This window comes from Pongo pygmaeus, chromosome X (assembly GCF_028885625.2).
Source record: "Pongo pygmaeus isolate AG05252 chromosome X, NHGRI_mPonPyg2-v2.0_pri, whole genome shotgun sequence".
Taxonomy (NCBI): Eukaryota; Metazoa; Chordata; class Mammalia; order Primates; family Hominidae; genus Pongo; species Pongo pygmaeus.
The window spans coordinates 144,302,620-144,322,662 of NC_072396.2; the positions used below are offsets into that span (position 1 = coordinate 144,302,620).

General features: G+C 41.8%; 1 protein-coding gene across 4 annotated transcripts in view; it reads right to left on the bottom strand.

Moving 5' to 3' along the window:
- Nucleotides 1–20,043, bottom strand: part of MCF2 (MCF.2 cell line derived transforming sequence) — a 125,532-nt gene that overhangs the window by 91,675 nt on the left and 13,814 nt on the right. For 2 of the 4 annotated variants that reach the window (XM_054471505.2, XM_054471503.2), the window contains exon 1: nucleotides 17,560–18,020. The exons of 1 other annotated variant lie outside the window; for it this stretch is intronic. In XM_054471505.2, coding sequence (XP_054327480.1) covers nucleotides 17,560–17,827 — 268 coding nt within the window. In that variant the 5' untranslated portion in view covers nucleotides 17,828–18,020. Of the gene's footprint in view, nucleotides 1–2,059; nucleotides 2,143–17,559; nucleotides 18,021–20,043 lie in introns of those variants that run through there. One more of the 4 variants, XM_054471506.2, reaches the window with a different exon arrangement.

The following is a 20,043-nucleotide window of genomic DNA, read 5'->3' on the forward strand; positions in this document are numbered from 1 at the left end:
ATATGTGCCACATTTTCTTAATCCAGTCTATCATTGTTGGACATTTGGGTTGGTTCCAAGTCTTTGCTATTGTGAATAATGCGGCAATAAACATACGTGTGCATGTGTCTTTATAGCAGCATGATTTATAGTCCTTTGGGTATATACCCAGTAATGGGATGGCTGGGTCGAATGGAATTTGTAGTTCTAGATCCCTGAGGAATCGCCACACTGACTTCCACAAGGGTTGAACTAGTTGTAAAGGATTTTATTTCTCCTTCACTTATGAAGCTTAGTTTGGCTGGATATGAAATTCTGGGTTGAAAATTATTTTCTTTAAGAGTGTTGAATATTGGCCCCAAGTCTCCTCTGGCTTGTAGAGTTTCTGCCGAGAGATCCGCTATTAGTCTGATGAGCTTCCCTTTGTGGGTAACCCAACCTTTCTCTCTGGCTGCTCTTAATATTTTTTCCTTCATGTCAACCTTGGTGAATCTGACAATTATGTGTCTTGGGATGGCTCTTCTTGAGGATTATCTTTGTGGTGTTCTCTGTATTTCCTGAATTTGAATGTTGGCCTGCCTTGCTAGGTTGTGGAAGTCCTCCTGGATAACATCGTGAAGAGTGTTTTCCAACTTGGTTCTTTCTCCCTGTCACTTTCAGGTACAACAATCAAACGTAGATTTGGTCTTTTCACATAGTCCCATATTTCTTGGAGGCTTTGTTTGTTTGTTTTTACTCTTTTTTTCTCTAAACTTCTCTTCTCGCTTGGTTTCATTAATTTCATCTTCAATCACCGATACCCTTTCTTCCACATGATCGAATCAGCTATTGAAGCTTCTGCATGTGTCATGTAGTTCTTGTGCCATGGTTTTCAGCTCATCAGGTCACTTTTTATTCTAGTTAGCCATTCCTCTAATCTTTTTTCAAGGTTTTTAGCTTCCTTGCTATGGGTTCAAACATCCTCCTTTAGCTCGGAGAAGTTTGTTATTACCGACCTTCTGAAGCCTACTTCTGTCAGCTCATCAAAGTCATTCTCTGTCCAGCTTTGTTCCATTGCTGGTGAGGAGATGCAATCCTTTGGAGGAGAAAAGGCTCTGTGGTTTTTAGAATTTTCAGCATTTCTGCTCTGGTTTCTCCCCATCTTTGTGGTTTTATCTACCTTTAGTCTTTAATGTTGGTGACCTACATATGGCGTTTTGCTGTGGATGTCCTTTTCATTGATGTTGACGCTATTCCTTTCTGTTTGTTAGTTTTCCTTCTAAGAGTCAGGTCCCTCAGCTGCAGGTCTGTTGGAGTTTGCTGGAGGTCCACTCCAGACTGTTTGCCTGGGTATCACCAGCGGAGGCTGCAGAACAGCATATATTGCAGAACAGCAAATATCGATGCCTGATCCTTCCTCTGGAAGCTTCGTCCCAGAGGGGCACCTGCCTGTATGAGGTGTCAGTCGGCCCTTACTGGGAGGTGTCTCCCAGTTAGGCTACATGGAGGTCAGGGACCCACTTGAGGAGGCAGTCTGTCTGTTCTCTGAGCTCAAACACCATGCTGGGAGAACCACTGCTCTCTTCAGAGCTGTCAGACAGGGACGTTTAAGTCTGCAGAAGTTTCTGCTGCCTTTTGTTCAGCTATGCCCTGCCCCCAGAGGTGGAGACTACAGAGGCAGCAGGCCTTGCTGAGTGCAGTGAGCTCCGCCCAGTTTGAGCTTTCCCAGCTGCTTTGTTTACCTATACAAGCCTCAGCAATGGCGGACCCCCCTCCCCCTGCTAGGCTGCTGCCTGACAGGTCGATCTCAAACTGCTGTGTTAGCAGTAAGCAAGGCTCTGTGGGCTTGGGATCTGCCGAGCCAGGTGCGAGATATAATCTCCTGGTGTGCCGTTTGCTAAGACCATTGGAAAAGCACAGTATTTGGGCGGGAGTGTCCTATTTTTCCAGGTGCCATCTGTCACGGCTTCCCTTGGCTAGGAAAGGGAAATCCCCTGACCCCTTGTGCTTCCTGGGTGAGGCAACGCCCTGCCCTGCTTTGGCTCGCCCTCCATGGGCTGCACCCACTGTCCAACCAGTCCCAGTGAGATGAACCAGGTACCTCAGTTGGAAATGCAGAAATCACCCATATTCTGTGTCGATCACGCTGAGAGCTGCAGACTGGAGCTGTTCCTATTTGGCCATCTTGGAAAAGAAAAAAATTCTTATTTTTCTGAACAAATAAGCATTTCCTATAGAGGTCATATAGCATACTCCTTATGAGTTCTCACTCCAGAAACAGATTGACTGGGTTCAAATTCCAGCTGTACCACTTGGTAGTTATGTGACCTTGGGCAAGCTACTTAAGATCTGTGTCTGTTTCTTTTATTGGTAAAGTGGAAAAAATGGCAGCACCTATTTCACAGGGTTATTGTAATAAATAAGTTTTTCATACATGCAAAGCACTTACCTTAGTGTATGGTAAGTGCTCAATAAATGTTGGCCATTGTTATAAAGAAAAAATGACATTACAATTTCAAAGGTTTCATGTAAAAGTTAGCATTCTTGCAGTCACAGACAATGCTTGTTACAGAGGGTAGCTAGTCAGACATGAGCAGGGCAGGAGAGGGACACCTTCCCCACCAGGAATGTCAGGCAACCAACAGGTGATGATCAGGCAGTTATGAAACTGTCTCTCTAAAATAATAATTGGTCACAGCCAGTGCCAAGGAAAGGCCACCTCCCAATAAACAGAAACATCTGAAACTGGTGATCAGCAGCTCCTGATAAGATCTCAGGAGTTGGGTAAGTGGGCTCATGCATGCACATTAAGAGGAAAAGTGGTGGAGTTTAACTGGTATTATGACCTTCTAGGACATTTGACTGGTAAGGGAAGAATGCCTCAAGTAAGGATGCATACAATTTCAGTAAACACACTGTGCATGCTCCCCTCCCAAGTGCTAGCAAGCCACTGCATGTGTGAACAGCCCACCTCAAGGGAAGAATCAGGGGAGAAGAAACATAAGATCCCAGCAGCATCCCAACATATAAAACCCCAAGACCAAAGGTCAAACCATACACTTGATCTCTCAAGTCGCCCACCTGACCCTCTTCCAAGTGTACTTTACTTCCTTTCATTCTTGCTCTAAAGCTTTCTAATAAACTTTCACTCCTGCTCTAAAACTTGCCTCGGTCTCTTCTTCTGCCTTATGCCCCTCAGTTGAATTCTTTTAATGAGGAGGCAAGAATTGAGGTTGCTGCAGACCATACGAATACGCCACAGGTAACATGCTGAGTTTATTAGCACTACAGTTCTGCAAAGATTTTAATTCTGCATCACCTTCCCCAAACAATCACAAAGGACCCCAGAGCCAGAACACCACTCCCATCTTTTCCCCCTTTAAGCCATCTGTGGATAGGGTAATGGGTTATGTTTCCTGATCCATATCTCACGTCTTGTGTACAAGAAAAACTCTTACATTAGATATCATATTTGAATCTAAACATTGAACTTCTAAGTTTGAAAAACATAGCTCTCCTTATTGGTCATATGGGTAACTAAAAATCCTGAAAACCCTTCTAGTACAAAATACAAAAACATGGTGGGAAAAATAAAATTAAATCCTTTTCAGCCAGGCACGATGGCTCACACCTGTAATCCCAGCACTTTGGGAGGCCAAGGCATGCAGATTCACTTGAGGTCAGGAGTTCGAGGGCAGCTGGGCCAACACAGTGAAACTCCGTCTCTACGAAAAATACAAAAATTAGCCAAGTGTGGTGGCAGGCGCCTGTAGTCCCAGCTACTGGGTAGGCTGAGGTGGAAGGATCTCTTGAGCCCAGGAGGTCGAGGCTGCAGTGAGCTGTGATTGCACCACTGCACTACAGCCTGGGTGACAGAGCAAGACCCTGTCTCAAAAAACAATCTTTTTTAATGCATCACTGAGCTGGCTGGAAAGACAAGCAAATCCTCAGAGGCCAAAATCATTACTTAGGTGAATATCTTGTGGGAGAAGCCAACAAATAATAGCAGTTACCCCTGGTATATCTAACAATTTCCACCTTCACGCTAACGGTCATGCATTGGTGAGGATTCAAATCTTACACTGTTGGGAATCAGATCAGAGAAAATATAGTATGATATCTGTGTAACCTATGGGTAGGATAGAATTTTTAAAGCAAGATGGAAGTAGCAGAAAGCATAAAATAAAAAAATTGATTAATTATGCTACATTAAAATTTTTCTTTTCTTTCCTCAAAATACATGATAAAGAAAGTGATGAGACAGTCCAAAACCTGACTGAAGATAATTTTAACACATGTAATGACAAAGAATTAGTAATTAATATCAAGGATATATAAAAGATTATGTCAATAATAAGAAAAAGACAACCCCATAAATACATGAAAAATAAAACACAAGCAGGCATTTTACAGAAGAGGAAATAAGAATGGCCAATGAACACTTGAACAGATGCTCCACTGCATTTTTAGTGTGTGAAATGTAAATTTCAAGGAGAGTAGGATAACCTTTTATACTCACCACTTAAGCAACTTTTTAAAAAAAATCTAACAATAGCAAGCACTTATATGTGCAACAACATTATTACAGATGTGTTTTGGTTTTGGATTTTGCTCTTATCACAGGTTTACTTTTCATTTTTCACAAAACATCCATTTTGAAGGACCACCTTAAAATTATTTTAGTCATAACTGAAAGAAAACATCCCAAACAGAATTTTACCCCTCTAGAGCTGAAGGGTAAATATGAATGACTTGACACAAACAATCTAAAATGGAGAAACAAAATCAGTTAGATGTGGCAACAAAGATCAAAGGAACTCTGAGATCACATTAAAGACATGTACAATGTCAAGCCAAACTTCCAGTGTTTGCCTGAGCGCCTACTATGCATTCAATGTCATTTTACCACGTGCTTACACAGCACATAATAATGAATAGTGTCCACATCTGAAAAAAACATGCACAGATCTGGCTGTTCTCAGATGCTCAGACTTTTAAGTGTGTTTTAAAGGAAGGAACCACAGGATTATCTTACCCTCAGTAGCACAAAGTGGAATTCTAAGGAAGATGTGAAATGTAAGAAAGGAATGAGAGGATGGAAGGAAAGAATAGGAATACAAAACAGGAATCCACAATTCCACACAACTTTAACTTTTTTTTCCATGTGTTTTTCAGCCACTCTAATCATTCATGAATTTGTTCTTTCAACAAACCTTTGTTAGGCTCCTATCTTATATCAGGCCCTGTGCAGCACTGGGGATAGATACAGAAACCAGTTAGACACTGGTCTGGATCTCCTGGGACTCTGCATCTAGAAGCAGGAAGCAGTGAAAGCCCAGAGTGATAAGTGTTACAATAGTATTGAGCCCAGGATGCCAAGAGCACACAGTGAAAGGACATCTAGCACTAAACTGATAAAATAGATCATATATTAAAAAAATGAAAAAAAAAGGTTTTATACTTAACCTACGCCAAGTACCTCCTGGGACGCTTTCAGCACATAATATTGAGTCAGGACCTGAAAGTCCTTCCACCTCAGGACTTTCAGGTCCTGACTCAATATTATATTAAGGTTACAATATAACCTTAAGTATATTAATAATTAAGACCTGTTTCCAAGGACGAGAGCAGTATGATAGTGAGCTCCCTCATCTTTTCAAACATGCCTTTTCATAGACCAGACATGTTTGTATGTGCTGCAAATAAAGGGAAGCCATTCATTTCTGTAATTTTTGTAAACATCAATATTTACACATATATGTGTATTCATATAGTGTGCAGACATGAAAATATTAAGTGTTTAAAATGGAGGGTTTTAAAACTTTAATCTCCATCTTTATTTATTTATTTTTTATTATTTTATTTATTTATTTTTAGAGACAGGGTCTCACTCTGTCACCCAAGCTGGAGTGCAGTGGTGCAATCATAGCTTCATGCAGCCTCAAACTCCTGGGCTCAAGCGATCTTCCTGCCTAAGCCTCCTGAGTAGCTAGGACTACAGGCAAGTGCCACCACATCCGGCTAATTGTGTGGGTTTTTAAAAATTTTTTGTAGTCATGAAAATAACTGCCTTTGAGAATTAGATTCCTTGGATAATTTGCAAAGCACAGTTAAAAAGAAATCTCTTCATCCCACATTTTGAATATGCCAGAGTATTCCTTAACAACAGAAATGTGGGGAAAAGGCATCTGAAAGGGCATTACTTTATTCACCCAAATAATCACCATTCAGTTCCTGCAGTGTAAATGAGTAGGGGCATGTTTGAACATGAGCTTAAAGAAACACTAGTCCCTGACCACTATAGCCACAGCCACTACTAAATATTTCCAAACACACTATCTTAGCAATAGGTAAATATTTACATTAACCCCTATTTAATTTTTTATTATGGCATCAGACCTTTTGAGAGCAGCTATTTAAAGCACAGGCTATAAAAAGAGACAAGATGACCCACTAATATCAGAACTCACAATATCCATGTAGACATGACTAAATGCCAGATCTCCTACTCTGTAGCTATTCACCTCTTCTTGGGTTCATAAAATCTAATTTTGAAATGTACAGCATCTGTAATGGTAAATCCAATTAAAATGACTTATTTTAGTTTGTAATGCATGCAGAAGAACACACAATATCTGTTCATGGTCCTTTGAATATGTTAATGAAGAAAGTAAACCTGACCCTCTTTTGTAAACTGACAAGTGCAAAATTACAAATAAAAACAGGGCCACTGCTTTTTGCTCTATGGCTAATCCTGTGATCTAGCCTGCAATTGCAAACTCAAAGATGTCCCCAAATATGCATATTCCTTCTAATTGCCACCAAAGAGTCTCAGAATACATATACGTAATCACACAATTTCGGTTAAAATAGAGAAAATGTTATTTAAAATAACTCTCAAAGGTTATTCTTCTCATCACAGTGTATATGCAACAGCTAATGCTTCCACTTAACAATGGTACAAGAGTACAAATGAAGACTTGATGACCAGAGAACTCTCAGCATCCTTGAATGTAAAGAATACTCCTGGCTGATAGCAGCGGCTGATGCTGACCTAGCCAAGGTATTTATGAAAGGGCAGCTCAACCTTTACCACACCCTCCAGCCACAAAGTTATGCAAAATTCATATTCCAGTAGCATCTACAGGGTCTACTATAAGCCCATTAAGACAAAACTGGGCAAATGCTTTATGCTGAAAAGATACAGTAGCCTCTTTGTGCTCTATGAAAGGGAAATTTTAAAATATCTTAGCATCATGATTTTATATTATATACTTTACTTTTCCTCTTGCATTATTTTATGTGTATCAAAATTTTCATAATGAAGTAATTTTTAAATACACACATTCCAATACAAGTCTTAGATCAACATATGGTGTATGATCCCAGTTTGGTAAAATATCTAGATATATGTGGATTTTTTATTGTTGCTCTCATCATTAGAAATAAGTTCCCTGAAGGCAGAGATTTATTTACTTGTTCACCATAATATCTCAATAGTGTTGAGCACACTGGAGGTGATCAATAAATGTTTGAATTGAATTGATATATCTATATTCATAGAAAACCTCCTATGTCCTCACACACAAACTATTAGCAGTGTTTACCACCAAGGAGCAGGACTGCGCTAGGCACATGGATGACTTTCATTTATTAGTTTATGGGCATTTGTTTTGTTTAGATATTTTACAAAGATCACATATACATAATTTAATTATAAGAATAGAAGATGAGGAAATAAAAGATACTTCCCTACCAAAAACAGAAAACAAAAACAGGAAAAAGAAGACTCAAAGGCACTAGGAAATGACAGGAGTAAGAAGGGAGAAATAAGGGGAAGAACCGAGAAAAGAGAGGGATGAAAGAGAGAGGGCATGAAAAATGCATGAGAAAAAATGAGAAACAGCTGGTGGGAAGTGACAGTGAGAAGACCTCCACCCACGGGCTTAGTGTCCCAGGTTGCTGCCCCTTGACTGTATCTCTTGCAGGTGTTTAATTAAGAGCATGTCTGTGGAAACCTTTTCCTTCAGCCTTCCTTCAGATTAAAAACCGCTCAGTAGAGATGGCAGGTTTTCCCTGTACAGCAGCAGGAGCTGACATTGTCTTGGGAACCTCCCTAATAATCACAGCTGAATGAATTTATTATTCAGAAATCCAAAACATGTAGGTAAATTTTGAGAGGAACTGAATCAGTCTGTAAAGAAGAACTACATACGTGGTGATTTACAATATGTAAAAATAGAAATAAGTAAATATTTTTCCTGCTTAAAGCATCAGCAAATGCACTGTAGATCTGGTCCAAGTCCATTTATCGAGCCACTGCAATCTATTTTCCTAAAAAATATCTCCTGCCACAGGGAGGATAACTACACACTTGATTGACAAATCGTCTTGTCCAGCATGAAAAAGCCTTTGCCGATTCCTGGCAGTGTGGTATCCAAACACATGCCTCTCATTTCTTCTGTTATCCCACCCCAGTCCTACACAGACGTGCCTGCCAAATGCTGAATCACAAACACAAAGGCGATTGAGTTAGTGATGATGTTGTTGTTTTCATTTGTATTATTGTTTTCCCTTGGGAGAGATCAGGTTGATACCTTCTTGCCTTTTAAGACTTCAGCACAGTGTCTAGAATAATTCTCATACTAGGAATGAATACGTTGCAAACTTTCTCCTTTTTTTTTGAGGTAGGGTCTCACTCTGTCACCCACGCTGGAGTGCAGTGGCGAGATTACAGCTCACTGCAGTCTTGACATCCTGGGCTTAAGTGATCCTCCCACCTCAGCTTCCTGAGTAGCTGGGACTACAGGAGTGTGCCACCATGCTCAGCTAATTTTTAAAAATGTATTTTGTAGATATGAGGTCTCACTATGTTGCCCAGGCTGGTCTTAAAATCTTGGGCTCAAGCAATCCTCCCACCTAGGCCTCCAAAAGTGCTGGGATTACAGGCGAGAGCCACTGTGCCCAGCCACAAATTTTGTAAATTCATGACAAACTAAAGATGAATAACTATCCAACGTGAGCACTGAAGGGCAGAATGCCAATATCCATTATAGTAAATAATTCCAAATATGTTAAATGTGAATGGTCCATAGTTTGGGAAACCTCAACTTGTGCCACTATAAAAATGAGGTTAAGGTACTTCCTAAATTCATCTACAGATTCAATGCCATCCCTAGCAACATCCCAGATGGCTTTCTGCACAGAAATTTTCAAGCTAGTCTTAAAATTCATATGGATATGCAAGGGACCTGGAATAGCCAAAGCAATCTTGAAAAAGAAAAACAAATTTGGAAAGTTTATATTTTCTAATTTCAAAATTAGTACAAAGCTACAGTAATAAAGATAGGTATTATGATAGACTTGTAGATACATCAGTGGGAAATAACTGAAAGTCCAGAAATAGATCTTTGTACCAAAGGTTAATTTATTTTCAGCCAGGGCACCAAGACATTTCGATGGGGAAAGGATATTCTTTTCAATAAATGATGCTGGGAAACCTGGATGTGCACACGGAAAAGAATGAAGCTGAATCTTTGCCGCACACTATACACAAAAATCAACTCAAAATGGATCAAAGATCTAAGTATAAGAAGTAAAACTATAAAACTCTTAAACAAACACATAGTTGTAGTTTATTATGACCTTGGATTAGGCAATGTTTTCTTATATTTGACATCCAAAGTACAAGCAATAGAAGAAAAAAATAGATACATTCGACCTTCTCAAAGTTAAAAATATTTGCGCTTCAAGGAAACCACGAAGTACGTAAAAAGACAACCCACAGAGTGGGAGAAAATATTTGCAAATTGAATGTCTGATAAAGATCTCCAATCCAGAGTATATAGAGAACTCTTAAAACTCAACAGTAAAAGAGGAAATGCCCAATCTTAAATCAGGCAAAGAAGCCGTGTAGACATTTATCCAAAGAAGATATATAAATGGCCAATAAGCACATGAAAAGGTGCTCAACATCACTAGTCATTCAGGAAATGTAAATCAAAACTACAATAAAAAACTATTTCACACCCACTAGGATGGCTGGGAAATAAAGAGAGATTAACAAGTACTAGGAAGAATGTAGAGAAATTATAACCCTCATATGTTGATGGTGGGAATGTAAAAGGGTGCAGCTGCTTTGAAAAACAGTCTGGGATTTCCTCAACGATGAAACATACAGTTACTCTAGGACCTAGCAATTTCCACACCTAGATATATACCACAGGGAAATGAAAACATATGTCCACATGAAAACTTGTATAAGAATGTTCATAACAACATTATTCATAATAACCAAAAGGTGGAAACCACACAAATGCCTATCATTTTTATTGGATAATTAAAATGTGGCATATCTATGCACTGCAATAAGATGCAGCCACTTTAAGAAGGATACAACGACAACATGAATGGACACTGAAAACATTATGCTCAGTGAAAGAAGCCAGTCACAAGAGATAACATATTGTATGATTCTATGTATATGAAATGTCCAGAATAGGCACATCTATAGAAATAGAAAGTAGACTAGTGACTGCCAGGGGCTGAGGAGAAAGGTGGTTGGGAGAAAATGGAGAGTGACTGCTAATGAGTATGGGGTTTCTTTTTGGGGTGATGGGAATATTTTAAACCTAGATTGTGGTAAAGGTTGCACAACTCTGTGATTATACTAAAAACCATTGAATTGCATACTTTAAGTAGGTTGATTGTATGTGAATTATAGCTCTATGAAAGCTATTTTTAAAAATAGGCTCTCATATATGACAAACACATAGCCAAGATCACACTGAATGAGGAAAAGTTGACAACATTACCCTTAAGAACTAGAATAAGACAAGGATGTCCACTCTTACCACTCCTATTCAACATAGTACTAGAAACCCTAGCCAAAACAATAAAACAAGACAAAGAAATAGAAGATATCTAAATTGGAAAAGAGGAAGTCAAATTATCTCTGTTTGCCGATGACATGATCATAAGGGAGGAGACCACCCCTCATATTGTCTTATGCCCAATTTCTGCCTCCAAAGAAAGAATAAGTAAAAACTAAAAGGCAGAAAAGAAATCCACAAGCTGACAGCCCAGCACCACACCCTGGGCCTGGTGGTTAAAGATCGACCCCTGACCTAACCAGTTATGTTATCTATAGATTACAGACATTGTATAGAAAAGCACTGTGAAAATCCCTGTCCTATTCTGTTCCGTTCTAATTACCAGTGCATGCAGCCCCCAGTCACGTGCCCTCTGCTTGCTCAATCGATCATGACCCTCTCAAGCGGACCCCCTTAGAGTTGTCAGCCCTTAAAAGGGACAGGAATTGCTCACTCAGGGAGCTCAGCTCTTGAGATAGGAGTCTTGCCCATGCTCCCAGTCGAATAAACTGCTTCCTTCTTTAACTCGGTGTCTGAGGGGTTTTGTCTGTGGCTTGTCCTGCTACAATTATACACCTAGAAAACCCTAAAGACTCCTCCAAAATGGACTCCTCCCTAATTCATTTTATGAGGCTAGCATCATCCTTACACCAAAACCTGACAGAGACACAATTTTAAAACTTCAGGGCAATATTACTGATAAACATAGATGCAAAAATACTCAACAAAATGCTAGCAAACAGAATCCAGCAGTATATGGATCCACCATGATGAAGTAGGCTTTATCCCTGGGATGCAAGTTTGGTTCAAGACATGCAAATCAATAAATGCGATTCATCACATAAATGGAACTAAAAACAAAAACCACATGATTATCTCAATAGATGCAGAAAAGGCTTTTGACAAAATTCAACACCACTTCATGTTAAAAGAAAAAAAAACTCTCGATAAGCTAGGTATTGATGGAACGTACCTCAAAATAATAAGAGCCATCTATGACAAACCCACAGCCGACATCACACTGAATGGACAAAAGCTGGAAGTACTCCCCTTGAAAACTGGCACAAGACAAAGATGTTCTTTCACCACTCTTATTCAAGATAGTATTGGAAGTCCTGGCCAGAGCAATCAGGCAAGAGAAAAAAAATAAAGGACATCCCAATAGGAAGAGAGGAAGTCAAATTATCCCTGTTTGCAGATGACATGATTCTATATTAAAAATACAAAAATTAGCTGGGTGTGGTGGTGCACACCTGTAATCCCAGCTACTTGGGAGGCTGAGGTGAGAGAATCATTTGAGCCTGGGAGGCGGAGGTTGCAGTGAGCTGAGATTGTACCACTGCATGCCAGCTTGGGTGATAGAGTGAGACTCTATCTTGGAAAAAAAAAAGTTAACAGGTCTCAAAGAGCCAAACTTCTGATACTCATAATTTTTCCCCATAAACCTACACCTCCTGCAGGCATCTCCATCTCCACTGATGAAAATTTCTGCCATCCACTTGCTAAGGCCAAATATGTTAGCATTATCCTTAACTCCTCTTTCTCTCATACTCCATATCCAAACCATTAGCAAATCCTTCCGACTCTATCTTCAAAATATATCCAGAATCTATCTGATCACTCTTACCACCTCCACAAATTACCTCTCTGGTTCAAGTTGCCATCATTAATGCTAATAGCCTCTTAATTGGTTTCACTGCTTCCATCTTTGTCCGACCTTCATCCTATTCTCTACACAGCATCCAGAGGGATTCTGTTAACACAGAAGTGACTCCTTTGCTCAAAACCTTCCAATGGCTCATCATCTGACTCAGGGTAAAAGCCTAAATTCTTACCAAGCCCTATGTGATCCAGACTTTATTACATCTATGGCTTCATCTCATGCAGGCTTGCATGCACACACACAACACACACACACATATGCAAACACTCACTCTGCTTCAGCCATACCGGTCTCTTTCTTGTTCCTTGAACTTGTCAGCACACTCTTGTCTCAAGGCCTTTCCACTGACTGCCCCCTCTTCCTGAAACACTCTCCTCCAGTTACCTCTGCTAGTTCACTTCCTACCTCCTTCAGGATTTGCTCAATGGCATCTTCCCAGTGCTGAAAGTAACAAGAAGTCACTCAGATTCTTACATCTGCCATAAACATACAATGAGGGGAAGTCTGGGTGAAAAAATAAATGTAACTGCTGTGACACTGGCCTCTGGCCAGGAGCTAACTGTCTCTGGAACAAGACCTCGAAGCAACAGAAAGAGGCACTGGCCTTGTCAGCCATCAGATAGAAGGCATCTCTCCTCACGGGATTGGCCTCTGCTTCTGTCCTAGAGTAGGTAAGGTGCAGGTTGTTTATTGAGCCTTCAGAGGATGCTTGCTTAAGAAGATGCTGAGCAGAGACAGAGACATTTGCTTTCAAACCTGGGGGCAAATTTTAAGAATGAAGTGCCTTCTGGTGCCAAGCACAGGCATGTCTGAGAAATGCAGTGGATAAAACGCATGTGGAATTGCTGATAGATTCTGAACACACTTGTTTGTTTTACAAGGAAGTAAAATATTACAATTTCACATGTTATTATACTTATTTTACTGATAACTTATTTAACTGCATCAACCCTCCAAAACACACAAAGGAACTAGAAAGAAAGAAAAGAAAAAGATGTTTTGCAATTGGAATAGATATCACAGAGTCCATATACTAAAGCTCATATACATTAGTTGAGGTAGACTCTCCACAGGCCTACTCATGGTCTATTATAATTTTCACACAATTTGAACAAGCTTGATTATCTTGTTCCCTAGTTCGTAACACTCAGAGAAGGCAAAGGAGGAGGGGGCATGGAGAATTAGGCAATAACAACTGGCCAGTAGAAACAGTTAAATTAACAGCTGCAAAAAATATCAGCTAACAGAGAGGAAATCTATGGGAAAGTTAGAGGGTAAAAGTCAGGCATTGAAAATTAAAAAGCAGAACAATCTGTGCCCATTTAGTATAGGGACAAACAGCCCTCCACGGTTTAGGAGCCCCAAGGCAGCACTGAATACAGCACATTGAAAGAACTAATGCTATTATAAGGACAATCTTAACCCATCAAAAAAGGATGCAATTATTTCCAGGTTCAGGGGTCAGGAAGGTAAATAGTATTTTTGAAAAGCTTCTCATCCAAAATGGATACATATTTTAAGGGGAAAAAGTCAGGCACTAAAAGTGTTGAACCTCAGTTACCCAGAAAAATCAGTTACGTGGAACACTCACAGTATCGTGTGGCCTAATAGATGACCCATCATCATTGAAATAAATCTTCATGCCATACTGGAATGCACACTGAATAAATTTTGTTGTGATTTACATATCTCCCTGAGCTATACTCTGATGAGTAAAATTTGCAGTGAACAGGTTTTCACAACTAGTTATGTAAGTTATCTGAGGTTACATTAGATCAGAATAGCTTACATTCTTTCCTCCTGTGATGAATACAAGACGTTTCTTTTTTTCATTTTTTTTCATCATCAGGTAAAGAAATGTGTGAGGGAAAATATAAAGAACAGGTTTGAAAGGTAATTTTATAATGTGTGCCTACTTCTGTACTAGACTTGCTGAGTTATCAATATAGCCCATGGAGAAGTAGATTTAAGGAAAGAACTTCAGTGCCAGGAGATGTCTAATGAACCCTATAGATGATGAGAAAAAGAAATAACATTTACTTCTTCCCAGCTGCAGACCCATTGGTCAGCTCTACCTGAATGTTCCACAGACACCACATACCCAAAATTGAAAATCAAGCTACCTCTTCCTCTTCCATTCCCTGTGTTAATGGTATCTCTTTCCATTCAGTCACCCTAACCAGAAACCTGAAATTAACCTAGTCTCCTCCCTGTCCCTCGAACACCACGACTAGTCACCAAGTCAAATCAATTTACCCTCTTAATTCCTCTCAGACCTCTCCCCTCCTCCCCATCCCCAGAAGTGACAGTCCATGCCTCTATCCACTCAGAGCCAGCTTACTTTAACTGTGTTCTAACTAGTCATTTTATCTCCAGTCTTCTTCCTCTCCACTGCATAAGCCACACACTGAATCCTCCATACAACTTGAATGATCTTTGTGAAAGCAAAAAGTTCCACCATTCATAGCTGCTGTTGACCACTGTGCATACTGTGCACTGTACAGCCATAGTAAGGGCATCATTCCTGGTGTGGTCTGTGTCAGTGGAGGCCCTAGGGGTTTTGCAGTGCACAACCTGTTCAATCATATGCAGCAGCTTTCTCTATTGCCCTGCTTACAACACTCCAATGGCTTCCGATTGCTCTGGAAATAAAGTAAAACCACTCAACATGCTTTACGAGGCCCCTCCTACCTCTCCAAATCTCTCTCTCTCTTTTACCCCCCATATTTTACACTCCAGTCACTTAAAAGGAATTTACAATTCCCCAAACCTACTCTGCTCTCCTCTCTCTGCTTGTCTTTGCATATCTTATTTCCTTGCCTGGAATACCATTCACCCACCTACCCCTACCACGTTCAATCCCCACCCGCTGTCCAGCTGGACATTTGTGTGCATCTCTCAAGATTCAACTCATGCATCACTCTCTCCATCAAGTCTTCCCCTAACTCCCTAAGTGAAGTCAATCGTTTTCTCTTCTGGTTGCCCCAGGGAAGATTCTGCACACACATATGTCATTAGCTTATTACACTGTAGCATAATTTCTGGGCCTGAGCAATCCATAAATGGTCATTTTTGACGTGATTGTTCAGAAAGTTATTTACCACAATGAAAAACTTTGTAAACATATTTTAATATATAAATAGCTTCGAAGTATATGAAATCCATTTTACATTTAAAATTGTTGTACTATAGTGTGTACTCTAATCACATGGCTACAAATCCTTTCCAGGGCAAATGCTGAAAATGTACAAAAGTATTGCAAGCCCAGGTAAAAACACAGCACAGCAACTGGTGTCATTTAGGTGTTATGACACGTTGTAATGCCACAGGAATGGGGACCTGTCAACATGTAGCAGCCTTCAAAAGTGTGAACAGATGAAACATCACACAACTCTAGAAATAAGAGAAATCACTAGCAGCAAAAATGTCAACTTACATTTCATAGCATAACTAATTTAACCTTTGTGATTAAGCATGCATTCCTCCAAAGGAGTTTTTTTTTTTTTTTTTTTTTTTTTTAGCTCCCAGGATGATGCAGAAGTAAATGAGAACAAAACGCAAAGTACTTTCCACTGTACTGCATGGAATGTTTCAGCAAGATTTTTTTTGTAGTCTCCAAAAACTATTTAAATTGCTCTTAAGACCTGAATTAGTTTGTGCCCCATCACCACATTGCCCTTAATGATTTATTACATCTAGAAAATAATACTGACCAGCTCAAAACAAAACAAGCAAGACCAAAGGGTTCTGTGTGATGAAGATGCACAGACTACAGCCTTGAATTAATTCCTCTGGTCTGACTGAAGATGTTTGCATGGCCTCCTTTAGATTTGTGGATAGCACTGAATAGGGAGGTATATTTGGAACATGTGTTGTGGCTATTTGATTTGTGGGAAATTGCCACCAAGTCTATTTTTTGAATACCAAAACTTCCACTGCAAGGCTTAGAACCTAGTAAGTCAAAACTACCTTGGGTGCACAGGAAAGTGCGCACATCAATTGCAGCACCTTGCAGACTTCTCTGAAAAGCTCTGGCTGAACTTCAGGTCTCAGAGCTGCACTCTGTTCTGAGGCAGCCCCAGTGCCCCAGTCAGAATGGCCCCATAGGAACGCAGCCCCACAGCCTGCAGCATCCTCCCTGCTGCATCAACCCCAAAGCTGCGCAACTTCAGCTTGCTAAATGTGAGTGTATCACGACTGGCAAGTGACGAAGTCCATGTTACCCCACTTACTCCCCTTAATCAAACCATGGCAGCGGCCGTAAAGACTTTGTGAGCTACTTGTCTTTGCTTTTGTTTGTCCTTCCAGACAAACAAGAGCTTTTGCCTTTGTAGGGAAGCAAGCAGCTCATGGACCAAGATGAAAAGATGCGCTTTCCTGGGTGCAAAGCCCAAGTCAGTGGCAGCAGCTGTTTCCCTACAACTCATCCCCCACCTGCCCTGCCACGGCCCTGCTGCTGGTTTCCGAACGAACCCGAGTGCCTTTTTGACTTGGTTTCCTCCACATGCGTTATGGGAAAAACAAAAACAAAAAAAAAATGCTTTTTCAACTTCAGGGAATATTACAAGGGAAGTGCACTCCTCAAAGAGGCTGGGTTCTGGTGTGTGAGATGCAGTGTGGGAAGATACGCTCTATTCCCACTTCTCCGGGGACGCACCAAAGTGGGTGAGAAGGGGATAGGAGACCTGAACCAGCAATGGCAGAGACAGTTTCATACTGCTTCCTGCACTTTCCCACGGTCCTTCTGCGGGACCAGAGCTCCTGATCTCACCTCCTGCGAGCTGAGACCAGAGCTGCACACCTGCAGCGCGGCAGCTGGCCGGAGGTACAGAGAACGGATGACCCAGCGAGTTCGTGGCTGAGAGCGCCACTGCAGCAGGAAAGTGTGTGTGTGCGCGGCGGGCGGGCGGGGTGGCGGAGTTGTATAGACTGGAAAATAAAGTGCGCGCGGGGAGGGGTGTGGACTGGAAAATAAAGAAAAGCCGGGCGGGCTGGGGAGGCAGCGGGTGAGAAGAAGGGCAAGCCAGCCGGAGGCCGCCGGGAAGGAGATGAGAGGAGGGGACTTACCTGCCACGAAGACTGCTTGCAGGAGGCAGAGGTAGTTCTTCCCGTACTTCTCGGCAATCCTCACGCGCTGCAGGGCCATGGCCATGTCCACCTGCAGAGGGATTGCCTGGGCTATCGGCATGAAAGTGCAGCCATCTGGGTTCTGGGGCAGGCCTGGGATCCCGCCGCAGGACACTGAGGTCCACGGCGCCGAAGCGGCAGCTTGGGGCATGTGCCTGGCCGCCCGCCTTGGTGAATCCAGGTGGGGCCGGGCCCCTGCCGCTGCCATCCTCACGCTGGAGTCCCGGGCAGGGCCGCTACTCCAGCCAGCAGCTGCCCAGCTCTGACCCGCGCGCCGCCGCTGGGCATTCAGGCACTGCCGGAGGGGTACAGCCCCGGCCCCGCTCAGCCCAGCTGCGCCGCGGCCGCCAGTCCTCCGGAGCCTCCCTAGCAGGGACAGAGGCGCAGAGGCCCGAGAGCTCCGCGCGCGCGGAGTCCGGGAACTTGTTAGGAGTTTGGGGCTCTGGCGGAGCGCTCTGGCCCCCGCCGCTGCGAGGGCAACTCTCCCTGGGTGCGCACACCCACGCCCCCGCTTAGCCACCGGTGGATGAAAGGAGGCGGGGGCTCTGGAGGAGGGACGCAAGGAGCCAAAAGAGAGAATTTCTGCAGAGATTCCCATTTTCGAGGGACGAAAGGCCAGCCTAGGCTAGCACCTGTGGTGGGAGGAGACAGCCCAGCCTCGCAGTCTCATGGCAACTCATGCAAGTCTTGGCGGTTCCTTAGCATCCTGGCCAGTATCCACCTGGGCAAAGACTCCGCGCAAGGGAGTTACACTGTGTGAGCACATGCAGGTGGCCCTGTCAGGGCTGCTGTCTTTGCCCGAAGAGGATACTAGCCCTGAATAGTCTGAAAGGCCCTGTGCTGAAGCCGAAATATGTCCTCCGGGGATGCAAACAAACACACAGACATACTCTGATCTCAGTCTTTGGATATGCCAAGTCCCACGCCCTTCAGGTCCCAAACGCCAAGCCTCCTGTATAGACACTTGAGCTGCCATCTGCCCTGGGCATGGGAGACTTGACACGCTTTAGAGAGGACACGAGAAAACGGAAAGGCAAGAGGAGGCAACCCGTTTAAGAAGCCAAATGGAAAATGAAAGGAGCTAGAGCTCCTTCCTTGCCCTGAACCCAGAGCCCTCAGGGACTGGGCCGAGGGAAGATGGAGCTCCGCAGTGCCTGGAAGGAAAGGGGTATGCAGGACCTAAGGGAGCCCTGCTTGTGAAGCAGTAGCCGGCTGAGGAGAGGCCAGGGGTGTTAGCATTTAAAAAAAAATGTGTGTCTGAAGCTGAGCTAATGCCATAGGGATTCGCCCCAATTTTGCTCTAATGCTTAGAAGTCCTGATGTGAATTGCAAATGCCACATGCCACTTTTTTCTTTAATACTTATCCTTTTCAAAATTTTCTGGCAGGAGAGTGGATTAATATTATACAGGCCAATCATTCCAAGTAGATCTCTTATGAGGAATCACCAATGTATACCCAAGGAAAGTGAGGGTAGGCAAGTGTAAAAGGCAGAGTGAGTAGGGGAGGAACACACACACACACACACACACACACACACACTTCCCCCCTACAAGCACACACCTCTTCCCCTAGCCTTGCTTTTTCAACTTCTTGGAGTTGATTTATATATTTTTATCTGAATGTGTAAGCTATTTGAATGTGTTAACTCAACCAGGCAGAATGTTTGCCAGCCTCTCTCTTGAATATGTGCACAGGGTAGAGGAGCAAATAGTTAAAATTTCCACACTACTGTGGGTAGGATGACATTAAGAATTCTACTACTGTGGCAGTTGTTGTAAAATAAGTTAAAAATAAATAAGACACAAATGAGGGGTAGTCTACAAAAGTACTGAATAACAACCTAGGAAGACAGTTTTAAAATCTAGCAATGGGAAAGAGTTTCCACAGCATAATTTAAAAATATGAGATTGATCTGCATATGGACAGATGCCCTGCTATGTTGTCAAGTGTAAAAAAGTAAGGTGCAAAACAATATTTATGGTTTGATCCCTTATTTTAAACACTATACATGTGTATGGGGATAGAAAATGGTTGTGAAGGATACAAACTGCTAACAGTGTTGATCTCTGTAAAGTGAAATTGGAAAGCACTCGGTTATAGGAGAAATCTCATGTTTTTTGCTTAATAAGTAATTATGTTAAACTTTTTACAGTGAGCAACTGTTAGTTTTGTAACTCCATTTTTTAAAAAAGAAGGAAATAAATGGAAAAATAACTTTAGGTTTAGAAAGCTATTAGAAACTTAACAATATGAAAGAATGTTTTCTACGTATGTGAAAAATATAAAAATCGAAAAGGAAAAAATTTAAACTTCTGTATAATTAAAAACATAAACAAAAGTCATATCACAAATGGGAGGTTATTTACAAAGAAATAAGGTAACCAAAAAAATAATATCCTTCAAGGGATCGAGAATAGCCAAA